Source organism: Manis javanica, chromosome 6 (assembly GCF_040802235.1).
Source record: "Manis javanica isolate MJ-LG chromosome 6, MJ_LKY, whole genome shotgun sequence".
In the NCBI taxonomy this organism is placed as follows: domain Eukaryota; kingdom Metazoa; phylum Chordata; class Mammalia; order Pholidota; family Manidae; genus Manis; species Manis javanica.
Genome location: NC_133161.1, coordinates 125,693,196 through 125,713,726, shown reverse-complemented (window position 1 = coordinate 125,713,726; position 20,531 = coordinate 125,693,196). Strand labels below are relative to the sequence as shown.

Genomic DNA, 20,531 nt, shown 5'->3' with positions numbered 1-20,531 from the left:
CTGTTGGGTGGCATGAGAAGACCTAGCTAGAGATTCAAATAAACTTCACAAGTGAAAAATAGAAAATGTTGGACACTTACATCCTAAAGAGGAATTATAGTCTTAACAGTTAACATTATTTATCTCTTCAGAATTCTGAAAATACTGATATGGACTTAAGCATATAACCACATTGTGTCAAAGGGGGAGAGAGGCAAAGGGTTGGAAATAGAGCTAAAATCTTTATCAATTAGAATAAGAAGTAATAGCTATTGCAAAACTTAATAAAATAAGAGGTATCAGGTAGTGATGAACTTAGAAATATGATAGTAAATACCAGAAAAAACAACTCAAAATAATGAAAGTGGTTTCTTCTAGAGACCAAGAGGTGCCAAGGAAGGGCTTTTACATTTCTAGCATGATTTAGTCTTTTAAAATTATTTGTATGTATTACTTTGGTAAAAAACTAAAAAATTCAATTTAAAAATTAGGACAGTAATTACATTTTAGAGTCATAGAATTCAAGATTATAGAATAAAATTGTAACAAAAGAAGTAAACAAGGTCTAGTTACTGAAGGTAAAATACTCCACAACAACTTTGGGTTCAAAATTCATGTGTTGTGTTTCTCATGTCCACGCTGCTCCCACCAGATAGCATACCCCATAATACAGTTCTTTTAGCAGCTGGCATGGTTTTCTGTATACAAGAGGTGCTTAAATATTTGTTGAATGATAAATAACTAAGCCAATTGCTGAATTTTTTCATGGTGATTTTTAATGAGCTTGGTCTGTAGAGGAGAGGGGTCACATGTGAAGTTTATAGTTTCGTTCTACATGGAGGGATAAGATTATAGCTTAGAAGGATTTTTGAAAAGCTCTCCCTGAAATTTGATTCTGAGGTAGACATTCCACAGGTCTAATCTACTCTACACAATGCATGGGTTTGCAAGAGACTCATTTGATACAATTGGTATGTGAGTGAGGCAGCGGAGTGGGAATTTTAATTATGCATTCCTATATGGTCACTAAACTCTGTTCCTGGGATAAGCCAGAACCCTGGATTGAAAACACTGTCCTGAAGGAACCTAAGTTCTGGGAAGGTGTCTCAGGGAAACCCAGGAAGGCAGAAGTATCCTTGCTAAAATAAAGTGTGAGAACCATTGAAAACAGAGCTTCAGCAAACACTGTATCTGTACCACACTGCCTCAGCTTCCCAGGGAGAAGTATTCACCTAACTAAAATGTAGTATTTGGCCTCAGATTCAACAATGCAGCTTAATAACAGAAACATCAAAGTAAACAGAGTCATGGTATCTTTGCAAAATTTCCAGTTAGATGTCCATCATGTTACCTAATTCCCCCAATGATAAATGTACCTTTGAATTCATTTCCAGGAAAATGTTTGCCTCCACTGATGAACTGGCACACTTTCTTTCATATTAAAAAAAAGAGAACCCCTATATATCCCTACATAATTTCTTTTTGCCTTAGTTGCCTGGAAATGGGAGCTCAGTTTTGGAATTTACCCATTGTGAGTGTCTACTAATATTTAATATGGATTGTTTTAATGGATTCAGGTCTGTTGGTTCTTATTTTACAAGGGAAAGCAAGCTAGCACATGCTAATTGCCTACCAGGTGCAGACCCTGCATTTACTGCATGTTATTTCAATAATCTTGCAAAATACATGTTGTTGTTTTCATTTTACAGATGAGGCACCTTAGTTTCAGGGAATTAGAGTAATTTGGCCAAGGATTTATGATCATTAAGATGCTTACAACATTTTTGAAAGTAAGCAATATATAAATAATAATGTACATTTTGTACTCAACATCAGAAATTGTTGAAACCTATTTATTTTCCTTGGATTTCAAGACCATACACAGCTTACACACACACACACACACACACACACACACACACACACACACACACACACCATAACTTTTTTATCTTCCTTCCTTTGCCCTCCCCTTCTCTCCTTCTTGTATGCTGGGACTTTTTCTCAGGTACTCTGTTAGCCCATTGGAGATATAAAGATGAATTATATACAGAACTCTGTTCTGCAGGAGCTTATAGTTTAGTAGAGGGGTTCGAGTATAGACTTCACTACAATTCAAGGCAGAAAGCAATCAGTGCAATGAGAGATGCAAAATGAGTTTGGAGGGAGAAAGAGAAATTCCATGGCCCCAACTCTAGGAATTCACAGTTCACTAGACCAAACAGATATCTTAAAAAAATTATAATACAATATAAGAACTCTACTGGAAGTGTTTACACTATGTTGTATGCACTAGAGGAGGAAGAAACACAAACTCCACTTATTTCACTGCTGGTGGGCAGTTACAGAAACCTACTAGTGAGGATGGGGGATGGAGAGGACCACAGACTGGGCTTCTAAGACACCTCAGAACTGTCCAGGCAGGTGGACAGGATGCTGCAGCCTGTAAGGAAAAGGCAGTCATTGGGCAAAAGACATTGTGAGAAGAGCTGGTCCTGGGAAGTGGAACCTTGGGGAGTGACTGGACCTGGGGTGAAGCTGCCATTCCAGGGAGGAGGCCTGGCAGAAACAGCAAGGGTAACTGGAACCCCAGCCACTTGCTTCAGATCTAAGGAAATGGGGCAGGGTAGAATTTTTTGGGCACACCACCCAGTCTACTAAGGGAAGGAAAAGGGAGTTGGAAAAGAAGAGGGCTGAAGGAGAGCTGTGATAATGTGAGTGCCTGGGCAGCAGCAGTGGAGACGGAGAGGAGGAAGAGGTGTGCATGGCATCAGTGACATCCCTAACTAAGGGGGAAAGGATTATACTGACTGCGAAGGTTCTGAGCTTGGTAACTGGGAAATGAGATTCAAAGGGGTAGGAGGACCGAAGGAAATGATTTTTGTGGGACTCTGGCAGATTGAGCATGCTTGAAGACAGAAAGGGAGAGTAAAGATAGAAGAGATGATAAGTGACAGAACAAGTCTTCTGGAGCCAGACCTGAAGTACAGTGCTGGCCTTAGAGAGGTGAAATGTGAAGGTAAGGGAGAGAATGGGAGAGGACAGGTGATTGCACGGAGACACTCAGAGGTTGGCAGAAGGGAGGAGCTGCCCAGGCCACAGAAACTGCGCATTTCAAATCTCTGAAATGGCAAATAGATATTGTGAAGGCCTCTTTACCCCTGGCCTGGGCCCTTCCTGTGTATTCTCTATGCTGTAACTAGCACAACTTTTCAGAAGAGCACATCTGTTTCTTTATCATTCACCATGTTTGCATTAAGCAACTATCTGTGGTAGGCATTTATGCCTCCATTTAAAAACAATCTATTTTCCATAACTTTCTTTTGCCCTCAAGATGAATTTTTAAACTCCTTACCATGGGTCGTAAGGCCCCTCATGACTTGGCCCCTGCTTACCACTCTATTTCAAATCTCTCCTCTGCTGACCTTGCGCTCTACAGGCCAGTCGTCCCTAATGGCCAGGACTGTCCTCAAAGCACTCAGCCTCTCCGTGGGAGGCTTTTCCCTTCCACGTCACTACCTCCTATTCTTCCTTGAGGTAGACACTTAGATGACACCTCCTCCAGAAAGCCTCTTCTGGATCCCAAGGCTGTAATAGGTGTTTCATTTCTGTGTTATTGGAACAGCTACAGTAAAATCACATGTTTCTATTAGTTGCTTATGGGCAGGGGTTTTGTCCTGGTCACTATTGGTAAGTTATTGATATTCTACATATATTTTCTGAAAGAAAAGAATTACTTGGAATGTTGTTGATAGAATTCTCTTAGCTGGCTTTTACCTCTATCGGTCCCCAGGATACAGGTCAGTTTAGTTTCAATCAAAAATGCCCCTGCAAAATCCCCTTCCCCAGGTTAACCCATGGGGCAGCTGAGGGTGAATTCTCTGGTTTCCAGTCCTGACAACTAGAACTGTTTGACGCAGGTCCATGGGCACATGATGTGATAATGGTAGACTAGGTGTGGGGGAAAGTGGATGTGCTGGCTCCTGTTCCTACCTTTTGAGGAGAGGGTGATGTGATGACACCCTTAAATCCTCAGAACAAAGAATGATGGATCAATGGCACAATTCATTTGTTCAACAAGTATGTTTAGGTTGCCTCCATATAGTAGACATGTTAGGGATTGGAACACAATGGCAAACACGATGGACAAAATCCTTGCCTTTAATAACCTGCAGTCTACTTGAGGAAGATGCATAGGAACGAAGATATATGAGAGGCAGTACTTGCTAAAAGGGAGGAAAGAGAGGTAGTTACCAAAGAATATTGGATAGGAGCTCATCTAGATTAGGAGGCAAGGGAAACCTTCTGGAGGAGCTTCTGAGCTGAGACTGATAAAGCGTAGGGTTAGGTCAGCCAGGCAGAGTGGAGCAGAAGAATGTTCCAGATGGAAGGAGCAGCATATTTAAAGACTGATGGTGGGAGGAAGTGTGGTACTTCTCAGGAACTGGAGGACACTTTTTCTGGAAGGAGCTGGAATGCAGAGTGTATAAGTTTTAGGGGAAAAGATAGGTGAATGGGTGGGAGTTAAGAGAAAAAGAAAGCAGGGGAAGGAAACCCATAAATCTGGAGTGTTTAGCAGGAGCCATGTCATGCAGGGCTTTAGAAGCTACACAAGGAGTTAGATTTCATTCTAAGAAAATGAAGATCATTTAAGGGGCTTAGGTAGGTGACAGACATGGTCAAATTCCTATTTTAGAATGTTCACTCCAGTTGCATGTGGGTAAGACTGGAAGGAGGCAGGTCAGTTAGCAAGCACTTAAAGCAAGAAGGGACAATGGTCGGAAACTATTCTGGACATGTTCTGCCCATAGGTATGTCCATTCAGAATTCATTCATCTATGCCTGAGGCCTGTGGGACATGAAGATGGGTCTGCCAGCTCATTAGCCTCATGCTCTCCCCAACATGCCTCTTTTGCCAGGAAAAGTCTCTTCACTGTTGGTGCCAATAACAACTCTGGTGGCTAAATGTCCTCAGCCCCCTTTCAAGGCCTGCCACAGAACAGGTCTCAAGGAGGTCAGCGAAAAGAGGCAAGGTCAAAATTGGTTTGTAGGGAAAGGGTAAAAGAAGAGAGGGTACAGCCAAGGGGAAGGGGAACAGGACAACCAGAGGCACAGAGGACAGATGTGAGCCAGAGACCAGAGTGCGAGGCCCACATAGTCATGTGCTCACCTACACGGACCCATGGACTACCAAGAAGTTGGGCCAAAAAAGCTCACTGTTTATGAAGTTCATGTTTCCTAAAGGTGGAGCTGAACTTAAGCTGCTCTGAAAAGCAAACAGTGGAAAATGCCAGTGATTCAGGGTGGAGGGAATTAGCAGTAGAAAGACAGGGAAATGGGTCAACCAACCCCAGTTTTTCATCCTCGAAGACCTTGAAACTTGATTTTGCTGGATGCACAGGAAAGTAACAATCAGGTAGGCTCTACCCAGCTTACTGCTGGGAGGACGGGCTGCCATTATATTGTCCAGATTCACTGCATAAAATGCAAATATTCAGCCAGAGTTCTCTAATTAGTATCCAGACAGCTGTCTAGGCTTTGTGTGTGCATAAGTTTGGTCTTCCCTGTTTAAAATACAATGTTAAAGATTAAGATGATTCACTCACATTACATCTTTCTGATCCTAGCAGTCTAAACCGTTTGTGCAGTCTTGTTTCAAGCCTAAAACTCCCTATAGGAAACTCCTTCTGAATCTCTTGTCTCTGTGCCTGACTTTTAACTAACCATTAATGTGAAAATTTACTGATTACTGCACTGGCTAAATGTGTTTTTGCTGCCTTTTGATTTCACAAAAAGAATCCCCCAGCCCCCCTCCACCACCACACTGATAACAACTGACATCTGATTAGAAAAGCAAAACTAATTAGAATGGGTGCAAAGGGGATCGTTTGAGTCACCTACATTAATGCACATTACAGTTAAATATCTGTCAGATTTTCCATTAACCCCCTTGTATTTCCATCTCCAGGATCAAATCTATTTCTTAACCTCATACACCTTTTTTCCCTAGTTGGAAAGTTGGTATTCAACAGGCTAATTTACCCACTAATGCTTTAAATGCACAGCTCTTATTGATGGATGCAACATATGGACAAAGACCTTGGGATAAGAATAATAGAAGCTGTTTCCCTAACTGTAGATTTAAATCCTATGTATTATGCTTCCAAGGCTAACATGTTCTTCTTGTTATTGTGTTTATTTCTTTATTGAGGGATACAGGAGTTAATTATCGCTTCATATCAATTCACTCCTTTGTGCTCTGAGCTATTACATACTAGGATGACAGAATAAAATGGAAATGAAATGGAATATCCAGTAAATAGAGTTCCATTCTGTAAAAGGTTAAAATAGCATGTTCAAAGTTGAATTTGTAGTCTTAGGGTAAAGGCCCATGTGATGTGAGCTGTTACTGTATAGAGTGCATTGTTAATGATCAGAACAATGTATTTACCTAATGGGAATCCAATAAGTGTTAGAGACAGATGTCGCCTTCCTGATTTTTTAGATGGGTGCAAAGAGGGTTCTTTGCATCACTTAATCTTTTAGTCTCTTAATTCCTAGCACATTGTAGGTGCTCAGTAAATTTTTATCACCTAAATGAATGAATTTGAGAACTATGGTTTCACCCTACTCTGAAATTCTAACAGGTTCTTAAGTATGAATAGATTCTTTTTTTCTTTTTTGTTTTGGTGTCATTAATCTACAATTACATGAGCAACATTATGGTTACTAGACTCTCCCCAATATCAAGTCCCCACCACATACCGCATTACAGTCACTGTCCATCAGCGTAGTAAGATGCTATAGAGTCATTACTTGTCTTCTCTGTGTTGTACTGCCTTCCCTGTGACCCCACACCACTACATTATGTGTGCTAATTGTAATGCCCCTTTTCCCCTCCTCTGAATAGGTTCTTAAGTCTTGATGGGTAATGTTAAAGAAAAAGAGTGTGAATGAAATTTTCTTTATCATTTAAAAAAATCTAACAAAACCCTTTGGCTTTAAAAACTAGATCACATACCACTCCCTTGGGTGTTTCAATTTGTCTGGGATCAGAGGTACCAAGCCCAGCGGCAAATCAGCCTAGCAACAGAAGCAAGAATAAGCTGCAAGATGATTGAAATAGCTCAATTTGAAAATGCTCTCTGATTAATTGTTTTGAACTTTAAAAATTTAATTTTTCTCCTTACTCTGTCATGCCTTTATCTTTGTTCTCAGGTCTAATATCACTATCTAGAACTGTGCCTGGCATGTAGCAGGCACTCAACAAATATTTTTAATGAGTGAATAAAAACTATTACTAGAGCTAGGAAATGCACCAGTACTCAGTTTCACCTGGAATCTTAATTTCATAGTTCCTTGTTGGGCACGAGAGATCTATGGATCCAGATGAGGAAACTGCAGTGAATTTTTTGAAGATCCCTCTCTGCATCAGAATCATCTTAAATTCTCTGAGGTGGAAATAAACTGGGAATATAGACAATAGTGAAATTCAAACAGATAATCACAAAAGGACCCTGCTAGCACAACTCAAGCCACCTCTACCTTGACTTAGGCAGCATAGTAGTCTTTAGCACTGGGCTTATTAAATTAGACCAGTTACTACCTGCAGCTCGAGGAAGTTCTCTAACCTCTATGAGTCTCAAAGTTCTCATCTGTTAAAAAAAAGGTAGATAACATCTGTCATTGGGCTGTTTGTGTATGTCACAGAGTTGGTACTAATGTTAAAATGAACAGCCAACTAGCACAAACTAACAACACACACAAAATCCCTCCTGCTGATTTTTCCAATTGAGATTCTTCAGTACAAATTATCTTAACATATGTGTCTGGAAATTCACTCTGGATCCTGGCCTTGGCACTAGTTTCATGGAGTATTAAAAACAAATTTTATGTCCTTTGTAAACTTAAAAGATAAATGGTGAACTATCAAAGATAAAATGAAAATGGAAATATAATGCTCCTGGCCTGCCCTGGACAAGTATGTGTGTATCAGCCCTTTTCCCCTTTGTGAGCACAACCCGGCCAAAGTGAGTCAGAATGGACATCACCTGGTGGTCAGCGTCATTTGCAACATCACCTAGCACCTCTTGGTTCTCTGTCCTAACTAGATTTCATGTCATTTATACTTTACCCTTGACAGTAGGCTTGTTTACCATCCTCTGACTTCACTCCTGGGGCCTGAGTGTACTGACTGGTTCTATTTCCAGTTTTTCTAGGATTTTGAACTGGTTTTGGCCTTGCCCCTTCCTGCTCTTGACTTTCTCTAACCTGGTTCTGGCCCCTAAACCCAAACCTTGGCACTAGCCTAACTGGTTAACACATTAGCCCACCACGAGCCTCTTGCAAAGGGGTGGTTTGCATGTTATGTTGTTGCAGAACATTGAATTTATAATTACTTTTCCATTAGAAAAGGCATTCCCAGCTGATCCAAGGTTCTACCTCTTCTCTGGCACTTTCACTGGGAAATTATAAGGATTTGTCAGTATATGAGAGCTACAGTGATTCTTGCACCCCTAACCAGGCCAACTGGAAAACAATTTTCTGAGTGTTCATATTTAAGATCAGATATATACAAAATTACCTTAAAGAAGAGGATGGAGAACATTCGGAGACTTTCCTGATTTACACTAAAGGTTGATATATAGAGTAGTGAAGGATAAACTTGGCTAGGTAGAGAGAGTGGGGTGAGGTTCTTAACATATGATTGAGGAGCTTGGCTTTAAACTGAGGAGGAAATGTACAAATTTATGTTTCGGTCATAACAAACCATCCATTCACTGGCTGCCTTCCCCCTCAGAATTTTTAGAGATGGGTTTTTAGAGATTCTAAGCCAAATATAGAATCCAATGGAGTGTCATGGATCTAATGTTAGAAAAAAAGATTCATACTTTTAAGTGTCTGGTTATATAGCTCTGAAAAAGATCACCTTTTGGTTCAAGAAGGTTAGAGTTTTTGGATTGAACACACTCATGAGCTCTGGTCAATCAATAACTCTTTTACACTTTAAATAAGTATTCAGTGACTTCAAGATAAATCAGGACTGCATGCATTACATCCTTCTCCTGCCCTCTCCCATAACCTTCAAAGAAAGGGAAGAAAATTATAGCCAGGAGGTTATTTCCATTTGCCAAGCCCCAAACATTAGCAAGACAGAGAGCCACTTGGAGACATTTTGTGAAACACCAAATACCAATTGTTCTCTGAGTCTCCAGAGAAGGGATTATTTGAAAACACCCAGGCATGGAACAATAAAGAAGTCTCCAACAATTCCATTATGCTGCATCCACTTCTGGGGCACCACTAATACCTAGAAGAACAGATGTGGGTACCCAATTAAGGGAGAGGGGCATAGGCATCCCTCAAATTCTGCATGCAGATCTGTCTGGCTTCAGAGTTCTGAAAGGTGAAGAGAAGGCCACCTTTGCACATTCTACTGGGTAAATTAGAGGCAACTGAGCAACAAATTCAGTTACCATCTTGTAGCAGAAAGCCAAGATTTGCACCATTTCCAAGGCTAAAGAGCTCTAGGTAGCAAATTCCACAGTACATTTTCCTATGTTTGATACAAAGTGAATATGACAAGCAGAAAAAAGATGATGAGTGTTTTCATTTAGGATGCTTTAGCAGACAAATTTAAGAGTTGCTTAACTCCCAATCCCTTCTCTCCCATGACTTCAGTCATGAGTAACAAGAGACTTAAACTAATCTGAAATGAGAATACACATTTGTGCTGTCTACTGTGGATGGTAGGGTTAAAACTACTCTCTCTGAGTTGAGAATATTTGGCAATATACTAGATGAGACAATAAGAATTAGTAAAACCTTAGTAATATATACATCCAAATGAAAGTTGCATCTTCAAATTATCATGTTGGGAAGTAACACATTTGTTTTCTTTATTGAATTCAGGAAAAGTTAAAAAATCAAACTCAAAATGCAGTTCTATTGCATCACAGTAATTCCTTGTTTTTGAGCCATTACCCAGCTTGACTGTTTTGAAACTCATGTGAACAGGATGAGTATTATTGCATTGGTAATAATCCAATCAACGTACCAAAAGCTCTGAAGACAATCCCCAGAGAAAAATTTTGTAACTACATTGAGCAATAACACCATTCTTAGAATGAGTCCTAAACCCCAAAGGTGAGTACTTTCAAGACGGCAACACTTATTTGACTATAGGGCCCTGGTACATTTTTTTACAACTCAAGACAAAAGACTTTAGAGCCAAACCTCATAGAATCATTGAGCTGAAAGAGACAATGTGGTTCAATATACAAAGTTGGATAAAGCTTTATTTAAATGGGTAGCCATTGTCTACCTTGCATAAAAGAGGCCTTTAGTTTGAAATGGCACCACCATTTCTATAACTTTATAAGGATCTTCTTGAAAAAATGAAAATTACTTGGCATCATACATGCCATATGCACTGGACAAAGTAAAAAATTACCTAAGGCATTGAAAGATGTTGGTTGATTTGGCCCTTAGCACCCACTGGTGTGCTCGGGTGGGGACTAAGAGGTTGGGAGTATGGTGCATTGTTGATATGAGCAATAGAGCCGGAAACAGGACAGAGGATGTTGGAGGTGGCGGAAGACTCCCAAAGGGGGCTGATGGGGTGCCAAAGAGATATTTCCTGTTGTAAATTGTTTATTTTGGTTAGCTCCACAATGTTCACCCCCAGGAAGGTCAACAGTCACACAGGTTTTTAAAATTCTTTGAACAGCTCTGAAGGCAAGCAATCTAAGACTTCCTTAATCTACTATATAGATGATGTAAAAATGTTCAATAATATATGAAATAATTCTCTTTGAGAATTCCACAATGATCTACATGTGGTCTTCATTTCCCAACAAATCCTACCTGTGTGCTGTATGGCCTAGTGGTTGAAAGAACAACCTGCAAATCAGACCATCAGAAGCCTGGCTCTGCTACTTACTGTCTGTGTGACTTTGGAAAAGTTATTTAGTGTCTCTGTGCCTTGATTGTCTTACATGTAAGATGAGAATAATGGTATTTCCATCATATGGATGAAATGAGATACCACAGGTAAGGCAGACAGAAGTCATGCCAGTTGTACAGTACATAATGAATGCTGACTCTTACTAATACCTCATTATTTAGTATTTCCATTTTTATGGCCAGAGGTCTGGGTCCAGGGAAGGTAAACCATTTCTCACTCTCCATGCTGCTGGGCAGTAGAAGAATTAAGGCTAGATCTCTAAGTACTTCAACTCTGTTTATGTTAGAATTCGAGATTTACTCCAATGCCTCACCTATATAGTAGTAATGCTTGTGAAAAAAATGTTTTGGTATCATATATGGCACTTTCCATGATAACCATAGTAAAATAGTCAACTTATTTCTAAATTCTGGGCTCAAGATTATCTCATTTTATTCTCAAAAATACTATTTTCTCAATCATACAATTCTTAAAAAAAAATCAATAATTCTCAGAAAAATATTATTATTATCCCCATTTACAGGTGAGGAAATTGAGGCTTAGAGAGGTTTGATAACTTGTTTGAGGTCACATGGCTGTTGAATGTCAAGAGTAAGAATTTGAACCTAGATTCATCCAAATCCAAAGAGCTACATATAACACTAGAAAGTAGTTACGTAATACTGTTTGTTTATAAAGGATCCCCAAATTACCCATGTTAAAATGGAACTTTGTAAAACATACACATGACTCTACTCCAAGTCTATTCTGCCTAATCTACAATATAAAAGAAAAAAAACACACTTCTTAAGTGTGTAAGAGCTGAAGGCTTTACTTGGTGCACAGCTCTTGAATCTTAGCTGAGTCTGTTTCTTCTTAGCACACATCTAGGGCAAAGGTCAGCTTGACCACAATCTGTGGTGCTTGTGGCATTTGCTTCTGGGCAGCAGCCACGAAAACTTCCCGGAATGTGGTAGGAATTAGGCTTGGTGACATCGCACAGTCCTATCCTATTGTTTTGACATGTAATGTGCTATTTTTGTGCTTGGACACTAACGCAGATCTGTCAAATTACACGCGCAAAGCTGCATCCAGACTTCCTTCCTCCCTTCCTTCCTCCTATCCTTCCTTCCTTCTTACTTCCCTCCCTCCCTTCCAGGAAGAGTGTCCTCTTCCAGGTTCCCTGGGGATTAGAGCTTATTCACTATTATGTGATCTGGAGGCACAGAGCTGTCTCTTCATACTACCCATGTTTGGGGCAGAATCAAACCTCTGCTAATGTCAATCACAGGATAGAAGGTGATCACAGCTTGTTTGCCACCCTTCTTCGTAAAATCATGATTTTACCTTGTAACACTTAACTCAGGCATTACTTTGTCCAGAGACTTCCCTGATTTCCCCTTCCAGGTAAGATACTTAAACTCTGGGCTCTCATATCATTACCCTTTCCGCTTGGTATTAAATGACAGTTTTTAAAGTCTGTCTCCCTCTCCAGAAAGTGCTTACAGAGAGGGACCATGTCTAACTTAGGGCTGATATTCACCACTAATGCACCAGCATGGAGTCATAGCAGTATCTATTATGATGTGTTGGGCGCTTAGACATTTTAACCATTGGTATGGGCATAGACTGGTCATTAAATACTCTCAGTATCAGGTCTGGCCTTCAGTACTCAGAAAAATCATAACTTGTTGCATGTGGCCTGTACTTAGGATGTGCAAGTTGCCTTAATGACCATTTTACTGTCTGGGTGAATAAACAATGGGCATATCAGAATCTTACTGACAACTAGACACACCACAGAAGGCATGAATTATAATGCAACACTCTTAGTAAGCAAGCCACTGCAGTTTCTGGTGTGGTGCTGTGCAAGGAAAACTAGCTCTTGCCTCCAGATGCCCCAAGTGAACCAGACTTCAGGAGGTCGTGAGATTCGTATGAATCCAACAGGACTGCTCTGTCCTTGTAATCTTAGTTATGTCCCAACACGAACCTAACAGTCACCAAAGCACAATGACTAAGCTGATGGTCTCTGGGTGCCTGTGTCAGGGGTGACATGGCTCTTACCTGTCTGTGCTGCTGGGAGACTTGATACCCCAGTCCTGTGAGGGGCTGACCCTGCATTTTCTGAAGCAGGATCTTCTGCTGAAGTGGCAAGGGCGACCTTAGCAAAGGCTGGCTTGGTAGAGGTTGGGTGGGCTGGGCCAGCGGCTGGGCTGGCGGCTGTGGCTGCTGCGGTGGTGGCGGCTGTGCAGACACCGAGCTCTGCTGCTGGGTGTAGTGTAGGAGAGAAGGCTTGTTCTGGGAAGGCAAAACCGAAGGCATCTGCTGGTTTGCTTGATCTGAGTTAAAATGGAACAAAGGCTTGGTGTTGCCATGACGGGGCTCCATGGCTGTGTGAGGGTTGTTAATAAAACTTCGACTGAGATCCTGAGGCTTTTGCTGCATGAGCACATCCAGATGCCCTGCCTGGGCTGACGGGCTGGCCTTGTATATGTAGTTGGCCATTGCTTTTGACTGGCTGCTGCCCCCTGCCACCCCAGACATGGGAGAGCTCTGTGGGCTGAATGGCTGCTGACTGAAAGAAGGGCTGGGGATCTTCTCCTGTACAAAGGGACCTGGGGATGGCCCAGTGGAAGAGGGCAAGGCTGACCAGTTGGCAGGCTGGTGCTGCGGCATCCGGGCATGCTGCTGACGATTGGCAGCTATCTGTTTTAGCTGTTGGGCATGGGAAACTTCCTGCCAGCTTGGCAGGGCCCGGCTTGCTCCTGAAGCTGTCTGAGGCTGAGCCTGACTCTGAGGGACAGAAGTGACTGGGGATGAAGCGGAGAGGGCAGAGCTGGCCATGGAGAATACGGGGCCAGCTGATGGGGGTCTCAACTGTGGAGAGCCCGAGGGGCCCTGGGTCAGACCAGGTGAGTATTCGCTTTTGATCACTGTCTTCTCCATGGGCACAGAGGGCCTGGGGGTGCTTCTCTGGCTTTGCTGACCCAAGTCAATGTTAAATGGATCATCCTGCTTTATGGTGGCATTGATCATGTTCTCCAGCTCAAGGTCACTCATGGGAGGCACAGATATGTTGGTCAGTTCATTGAACAGCTCCTGCAGCTCTGGATCCATGAGTTGCTCTCCAGGGTCATCCCCATACCTACTGGAAAAAATACTCTCCTGGGTCATTTGGCCATCCATGTGCTTACTGCAAGACAGAGTCTCTCCCGGTTCCTTCTTCACCTCCTTTAAGCCCATGGTAAAAATACCATTTCCAGGAGAATGTGTATGGGGTGGAAGAGTGTTAGTCTTTCTCAGGGGCACTTGGCTCATGGGCAAGGTCCCTGACATAATCTGACTTTGTCCATTGTTTACTTGGAGGCCCCCTTGTCCTGCAGAGAGGTTCTCCCCAACACGGATTCTTTTCATATCAAGGAATGAGTTGTCGACAAAGCCATTAGGCCTCTTGCTGTTGGCAGGAGACAGGTTAACTACCTGTTTTCTTTTCAAGGAACCCTGGAGCTGAAAGACAGAGGGGGAATAAAAAAGAAAAACATGAAATATTAATCCACATATGTTTTTAGTCAAAAGATACCTAATATTTCAGTGTTTCTTCCATTTACTCATAAGATGAATTAAAATAGAAAAAGGCACAAATGAAGCACAGTCTGGAATACAGTGAACCTCACAGTAGCACAAACAGAACAATATAAAATGTTTCTGGAGGAGCAGGTCCATTAGTGGTTAGAAATCACAGTGGTTCCCATGATTGGTCCATAGGTCAACAGATGAAGAATCCTTCACAGACCTTCAGGAAGTACTGATCATACCTATAATCAATCATCAAATCGTTCTTGTTTTCTGGAGTAGGCCAAATTATTCCATGTGCATGCACACACAGCCCCACACAGCTATGATGACTGGAATGCATACAATTATGACCAAGATGGGGACACTAAGAGGCTAAAGCTGGGATGTAATTTCCAGTTTCTTTTACACAGATTCAACCCCTTTATCACTTTTATCCTTGAAGTAATTAGAATAGTTGTCATGTCCAAGGAGATAGTCTGTCTATTGTTCAACTGTTGTTCTTCCTATAATTCTGCAGCTTTGCACTGAGGCCTATGTACCTACATTATGTGGTGCACAGAAGCCCTGAAGTTATTGATCAAATGAGACACTCTAAGCACAGATTTTCCTGGGGATTCATTTCTTAAGCTGCCTGTCTCTAAGCCTTGAACCCAAACCCAAGGTGCAGAGAGGCAGTACAGCACAATGGGGAAGAACTCAGGCTCTGCAGCCCGCTGAGCTCAAATTCCAGTTCTGTCATTGAGTACTAAGTGGCCTTGGCATTTTACTATCCAAGCCTCAATTTCCTTATCTGGAAGATAGGAACAACAGCACTTAACTCATAGGAAGAAATAAGACAATGCATGTAAAAATTCGGCACAGTCCTTGCTGTAATAAGAACTAATAAATTATAGTTTATAAAAACAACATGGCTTATACATTCTCAAAGAGGATCACCTCTCTAAATAGCAACAGTAAAAACAGAATGTTGAAGTACTTCATTGACTAACTCAGGAATTACAGTATTGTACGAACTTTAGACATTATAGAGAAAGATTTAAGGACCAGGCAGTCACCAATAAATTAAAAGGAACATAAAAAAAAGATTCACCATTGATCTTGAGATCCTTGTTGATTTGCCTCTAAAGTGAAAGACTATGTTTATCAAAGTGTGGCTTTCCCAATGCAGTTGACCTACTTAAAATTTTTAATGTTTGCTCAGGATGAATGTAAAATACCTGAGGTAGAAGGATACTTCCCAGATTTAAAATATAATCACTTCTCTTTTTCTTCTCTTCACTTGCCTCTACTCCCTCCCATCCTGAATACTTCTAGGTAAACTAATTAGAAAATATAATTCATGTAACCGAAAATCTATTATATGCCAAGTATTTTAAATATGGTTACTTTATTTTCCTTAGTCTACAACAACCCCGTTATATGTGTATTATTTTGTAGATAAGAAAATGAAGGCTCAGAGAGGCTAAATAATTTGCCCAGTGTCACACAGCTAGTAAGAGGTAGGCTAAGGCTTTAACTCTAGGTCTGTGTAATTCTAAAGCCTGTGTAATTTCCACCATATTATGCTGGAATAGGATTGTTTAGGGCTGGGGCCCACCCAGCATGAAGGAGCTGGGGGCAGTGAGCACAGAGACATCCTCTCTCTCTGGTAAAATCACCAGGAGTCTGAGCATGCAGCACAGGGTTGATGGTGAACAATGTTCCTTGTCATGTCACTCATCAATCCCTTACCTGTGGTTTGTCGGCTCACAAGTGGTACAGAGTCATGGGGGCTCTGCCATGTAGGTGTAACCAGCTTTCACCATTTACCATGGTTAATTGGTAAATAAGGAACAGGACCAGAGTTGGGCCAGCCAGTTCCCTCCATGGGGATTCTGGAAGTGTAGAAGAGAGCCCAGGCCTTCTTTGGGTGGGTGTACAGTCATTTACAACACCTGTGAGCTGTTATTGCATTATGTCAACCAGAGCCACAGTGGAAGTAAGACTCTAGGAAGAGAAGCACGGTGCAGAGAGGAGAGACACAAGCATTGATAGCATTTGAGGGCCTGATTTCAATCCCCAGTCAGCTCTGCCTGTCCCCTTTGTTCTCCTTGATACACTGTGGAATCTATATGATAAACTCCCCTTTCTGCTTAAGCTAATATGAGTTGGGCTTCTGTTACTTTCAACAAGGAGGCCTCACCAAGTCCCATGGACTTGACATTTGGTAATGAAGTTTGCCAGAAGGGGTAGGTAACTTTGTACCAGGGTGTGAAGCCTCTGTGCCCCCCTCCCCACCATCTCTGGTGTCTCCACATGTTTCACTGACTTCTAATCTTGTTTGCTTACTGATTGCCACAGAGCACTGTCAGCCATTAGCGCATTTGGCAGAAACAAAGCAGCCACCGTCTGTCCTCATGGGGCAGGACGAGCACAGGCCGAAGAGGTTTGGTCATGTCACCTTAAGGTGGCCACTGATTTATCTCAACATAAGTTACATTTTGAAGGTATTTTTTTACAGCTAGTAAAGAACAAACAAAGGAATACATTCTTTTTCCAGGTTTGGGTATTGCCTTTGATTTATTTCCCACCGCTTTGAAAAAACCTGTTCTGCCAGATTCTCCCGCTGCTCAGGCCACTCCCTGGGCAGCTTGGCACACACTAAGCAGCACCAGTACTTTCTCTAAGCCACCAGGATTGGAGAAACAGTAACAGAGCTAGCAGTGGTTGTAGTGAGCAGTTAATGACGACAAAGGCATTTATTTAGGGCATGTGTGCCAGGCACTGTGCTAAGCTCTTTGTACAGATAATCTTTAATTCTCAGAACACCTGGATGAAGTTGATACTATTTTTACCTCCCCTCTCCCCATTTTGCAGGTGATAAAACTAAGATTTGGAGATTGAGTAGCTCTTCAAGGTCACAAAAACAGTAGGCACTACAGACAGGAATCAAGCCAAGCATTCCCAGGGCAAAGCCCGTGCTGTGCAGTACATGTATCACAGGCCCTGCCACAGGCAAACAGTACCAACACCAGGCACTAGAGAGGCCTGGGCCCAAGTCCTGACTCTAATATAAACTTGGTTTGCTATTTTAGGGAGTTATCCCACTTCCAAACAGTACCAACACCAGGCACTAGAGAGGCCTGGGCCCAAGTCCTGACTCTAATATAAACTTGGTTTGCTATTTTAGGGAGTTATCCCACTTCCATGGGCCACAGTTACCTCCTTTACATGGAGGATTATCTCCTGAGAACACTTTCCTGCCCAACCCCCCAAAAATAATAGGCAGTGAGGGAGTAAGAATTGTTTGTCAGGCACATGGATGGTGGTGTAAGGTCATCACCATGCGTAGCTGGATGGGTGACTTAGAATGGGGAACAGAATTCCTCCTCAGTGACATTGTAGAAGACAATCCCCCAGATAAAAGAGATTCCATTAGGACTCCATCAGGCATGACACTTTACCAAGAGAACCTTGGGGGCAGTTTATGTCCCTCCTTGTAGGAGCTTTTAATCAAAGTCACATCACCAAGGCCCACAGAATGCACAGGTGCCATAGGCATCAAGCTCCTGGCACAAAACAATCAGTGATTCTCAAAGTTCAACCTGTACTTTGAAGAATTTCCGTTGCTGGACTAAAATTTCTCCATCAGATAGATGGCTTTGAATTATGTCTAAAATTTCTGTGACAAAATGCAAATGCCCTAAAAAACATAGAAGAGAAACACAGTTAGTCATTAATACCTAAGTAAGAAATAATGTATTAGGAAACTCAGTGCTACCTCACCAGGCCAGTCTTACAGGAATAAGACTCAATCAGAGGACTGAAGACCTAGTAACTGTACTGAATGCTTATTTTAAGACAGGTACTCATAAAATAAGTATTGTGTAGAGTCTCCTTTACACCTCTCACAGCTCTCTGAATGCGTGTTCTGATCCTCATTCTATAAGCGAAAGAACTGCAGCTGCTGACATTAAGATCACATAGTGAATGACACGCAGGCAGGACGCCAAAGCAGGTCTGTCTGGTTCCGAAGTCCTCATCCTTAATTATCAACCACACTGCTCACTTTCCCTTCAGCCTTTCGTTTGCCACATGCCTATACTATTTCGGACACAGTGGACACAGGCAGCCAAGACAAGAGGATAATAGAAGGAAGATGGATTGCATGTATGGGGCAAAGGCAAGGGCGCCCGGGACTCAGAGGGAGGAAGCCAGGGAGAGAAGGCTGACGTCACTGGTTGGAGGTTGACGGTGAAAGCTCAGGACATGGCCCTCGAGGCCCCAGTACAAGAAAAAGGGAAGAGACAAGAGGTCACCTGGTCAGTCACAAAGATTTAGTAAGTACCCAGAGAGAGTTCGGAACCTTATCCTATCAAATCATCCCTGGCATGGGGGAAAATACACTGATGACTAAGCTACTGTCAGGTTGTAAAGGCCTCAAACAGGCACTGCATTTCAGTGAGTGTCCTGTTCCCATCACTTAGAGAGAGAATGGGAAGGCTTTTTTGTTTTGTACAATGAATCTGCACCCTACCTAACCTTGTTCTCTTTAATTTGTGAGATTATGCGTATATGATTACCTTTTTACTAGCCATCCAGGGAAAGAACTTCTTTTGGGAATGATCTCAACCCAGCAAGGCTAGTGTGGTTTGCATACTACAGAGGGATCACTGTACTTTGCTGTGCTGAGATCCAGCAAACTGTTTCTTTCCACTCTTATCCTTATTCTGATTCTTCTATTTGAACACCTCCATGCTAGTTGAGGCCTGTGGTGTCTGACAGGGGAAGCCTAGGCCTGCTCAGGATAGGTGCAGACGCGGTGGCCTGTCTGCCCCAAGGGCTGGGGGTGGTGGTGCTCAGAACACCTATGGACAAGGAAAATCCAGCACACAGAGGCATCTGGGCCTGGGTCCCTTGGTAAACTCTCCTTTTTAAACAGCTGTGCTTTACTCTTCCAAAGGACTTGAAATATAAACTTCCTGGAGGGATTTAAAAGTGCCATTATTGCACAATCCTCTGGTTTCTGTTTCTTCCCCTGCCCCCTATCCCTTTCCACAAAATAAATGCATTCTTTGTCTCCTGCGCTGCCCTGCTACACAAAGGTAACAATTCAGCCCATAGGTCACATTTTTTTCCCAAGTAGATTTCTGTCTTTCTCAGCAAGGCCTAAACACAAGAACCAAATTTACCCTGCCTAGACACTGAAGGGACTATCTCCCTCTCATCATCTGTAAACTTTCCTCAGGCCATTTTACTCAGGGCTGATTAGAGATAGGGTTGGGGATAGATAACATTAGGAAGAGACCAAATAATTCATGAGTCTTGATTTGATTATTGAAGTAAAAATGTTAGGGATCAGGCTTGGGACAATAAATTCTAGCTCATGAGTACTTGGAGGTGAGAGTGATTCCTCCCTGGTTCTCCTGCCCGCAAACTAGATGGGGTTTTAAGGCTTGTGGTGAAGACACTATAAAGCTCCTGCTTCTTATTTGACCCTGTGGAGTTCTGAGCTTCCCTAAATTGCTTCCCTGCATTGTGGGGTTTTGTTTCATGTCCATGTAGTAATTAGGTTTGCCTGACTAGATTTTAAGCTCTTTGAGGGTAGGCACTGCGACTATGCTTCACTGGGTTCCTTTCAGTACCTACCACAGTGCTGGGCATATTAGAGGTGTTCAAATAGCAGTTTGTTGGTTGATCTCAGTACTAGGAAAGCTGGCTCTTTCTAACTATTGAGCAATAAAATAACTAAGAAAAAAGCTGTGCTATTGTGGGGAACATTTTCATAAGCAATTTAATGGTTCCACTAGAAGTTTGCTTGCATGTTGATTTTCTTCTGAACACTGAAGTCTGAGGAATGTGACACCCTGGGAGCTGTGCTGTCATCCATGTAAACTGAAAGTGAAGAGGGGTGTGAAGCTCTGTGATGGACTCAGGATGATGCTGAGTCTCCTGAAGGGACTCCAAATCTGGGAAGCAGTTCTAAGCCCCATCTTGACTCCGTGCCCGGTGTGAATGCAAGCACTGGAGCTGAAGGAAAGTGAGGGCA

General features: G+C 42.2%; 1 protein-coding gene across 2 annotated transcripts in view; it reads right to left on the bottom strand.

Annotated features, from left to right (window-relative positions):
* MAML2 (mastermind like transcriptional coactivator 2) overlaps positions 1–20,531 on the bottom strand; it is a 346,585-nt gene that overhangs the window by 87,158 nt on the left and 238,896 nt on the right. For both annotated transcript variants that reach the window (XM_037020651.2, XM_037020650.2), the window contains exon 2: positions 12,992–14,434. In XM_037020651.2, coding sequence (XP_036876546.1) covers positions 12,992–14,434 — 1,443 coding nt within the window. The remainder of the gene's footprint in view (positions 1–12,991; positions 14,435–20,531) is intronic.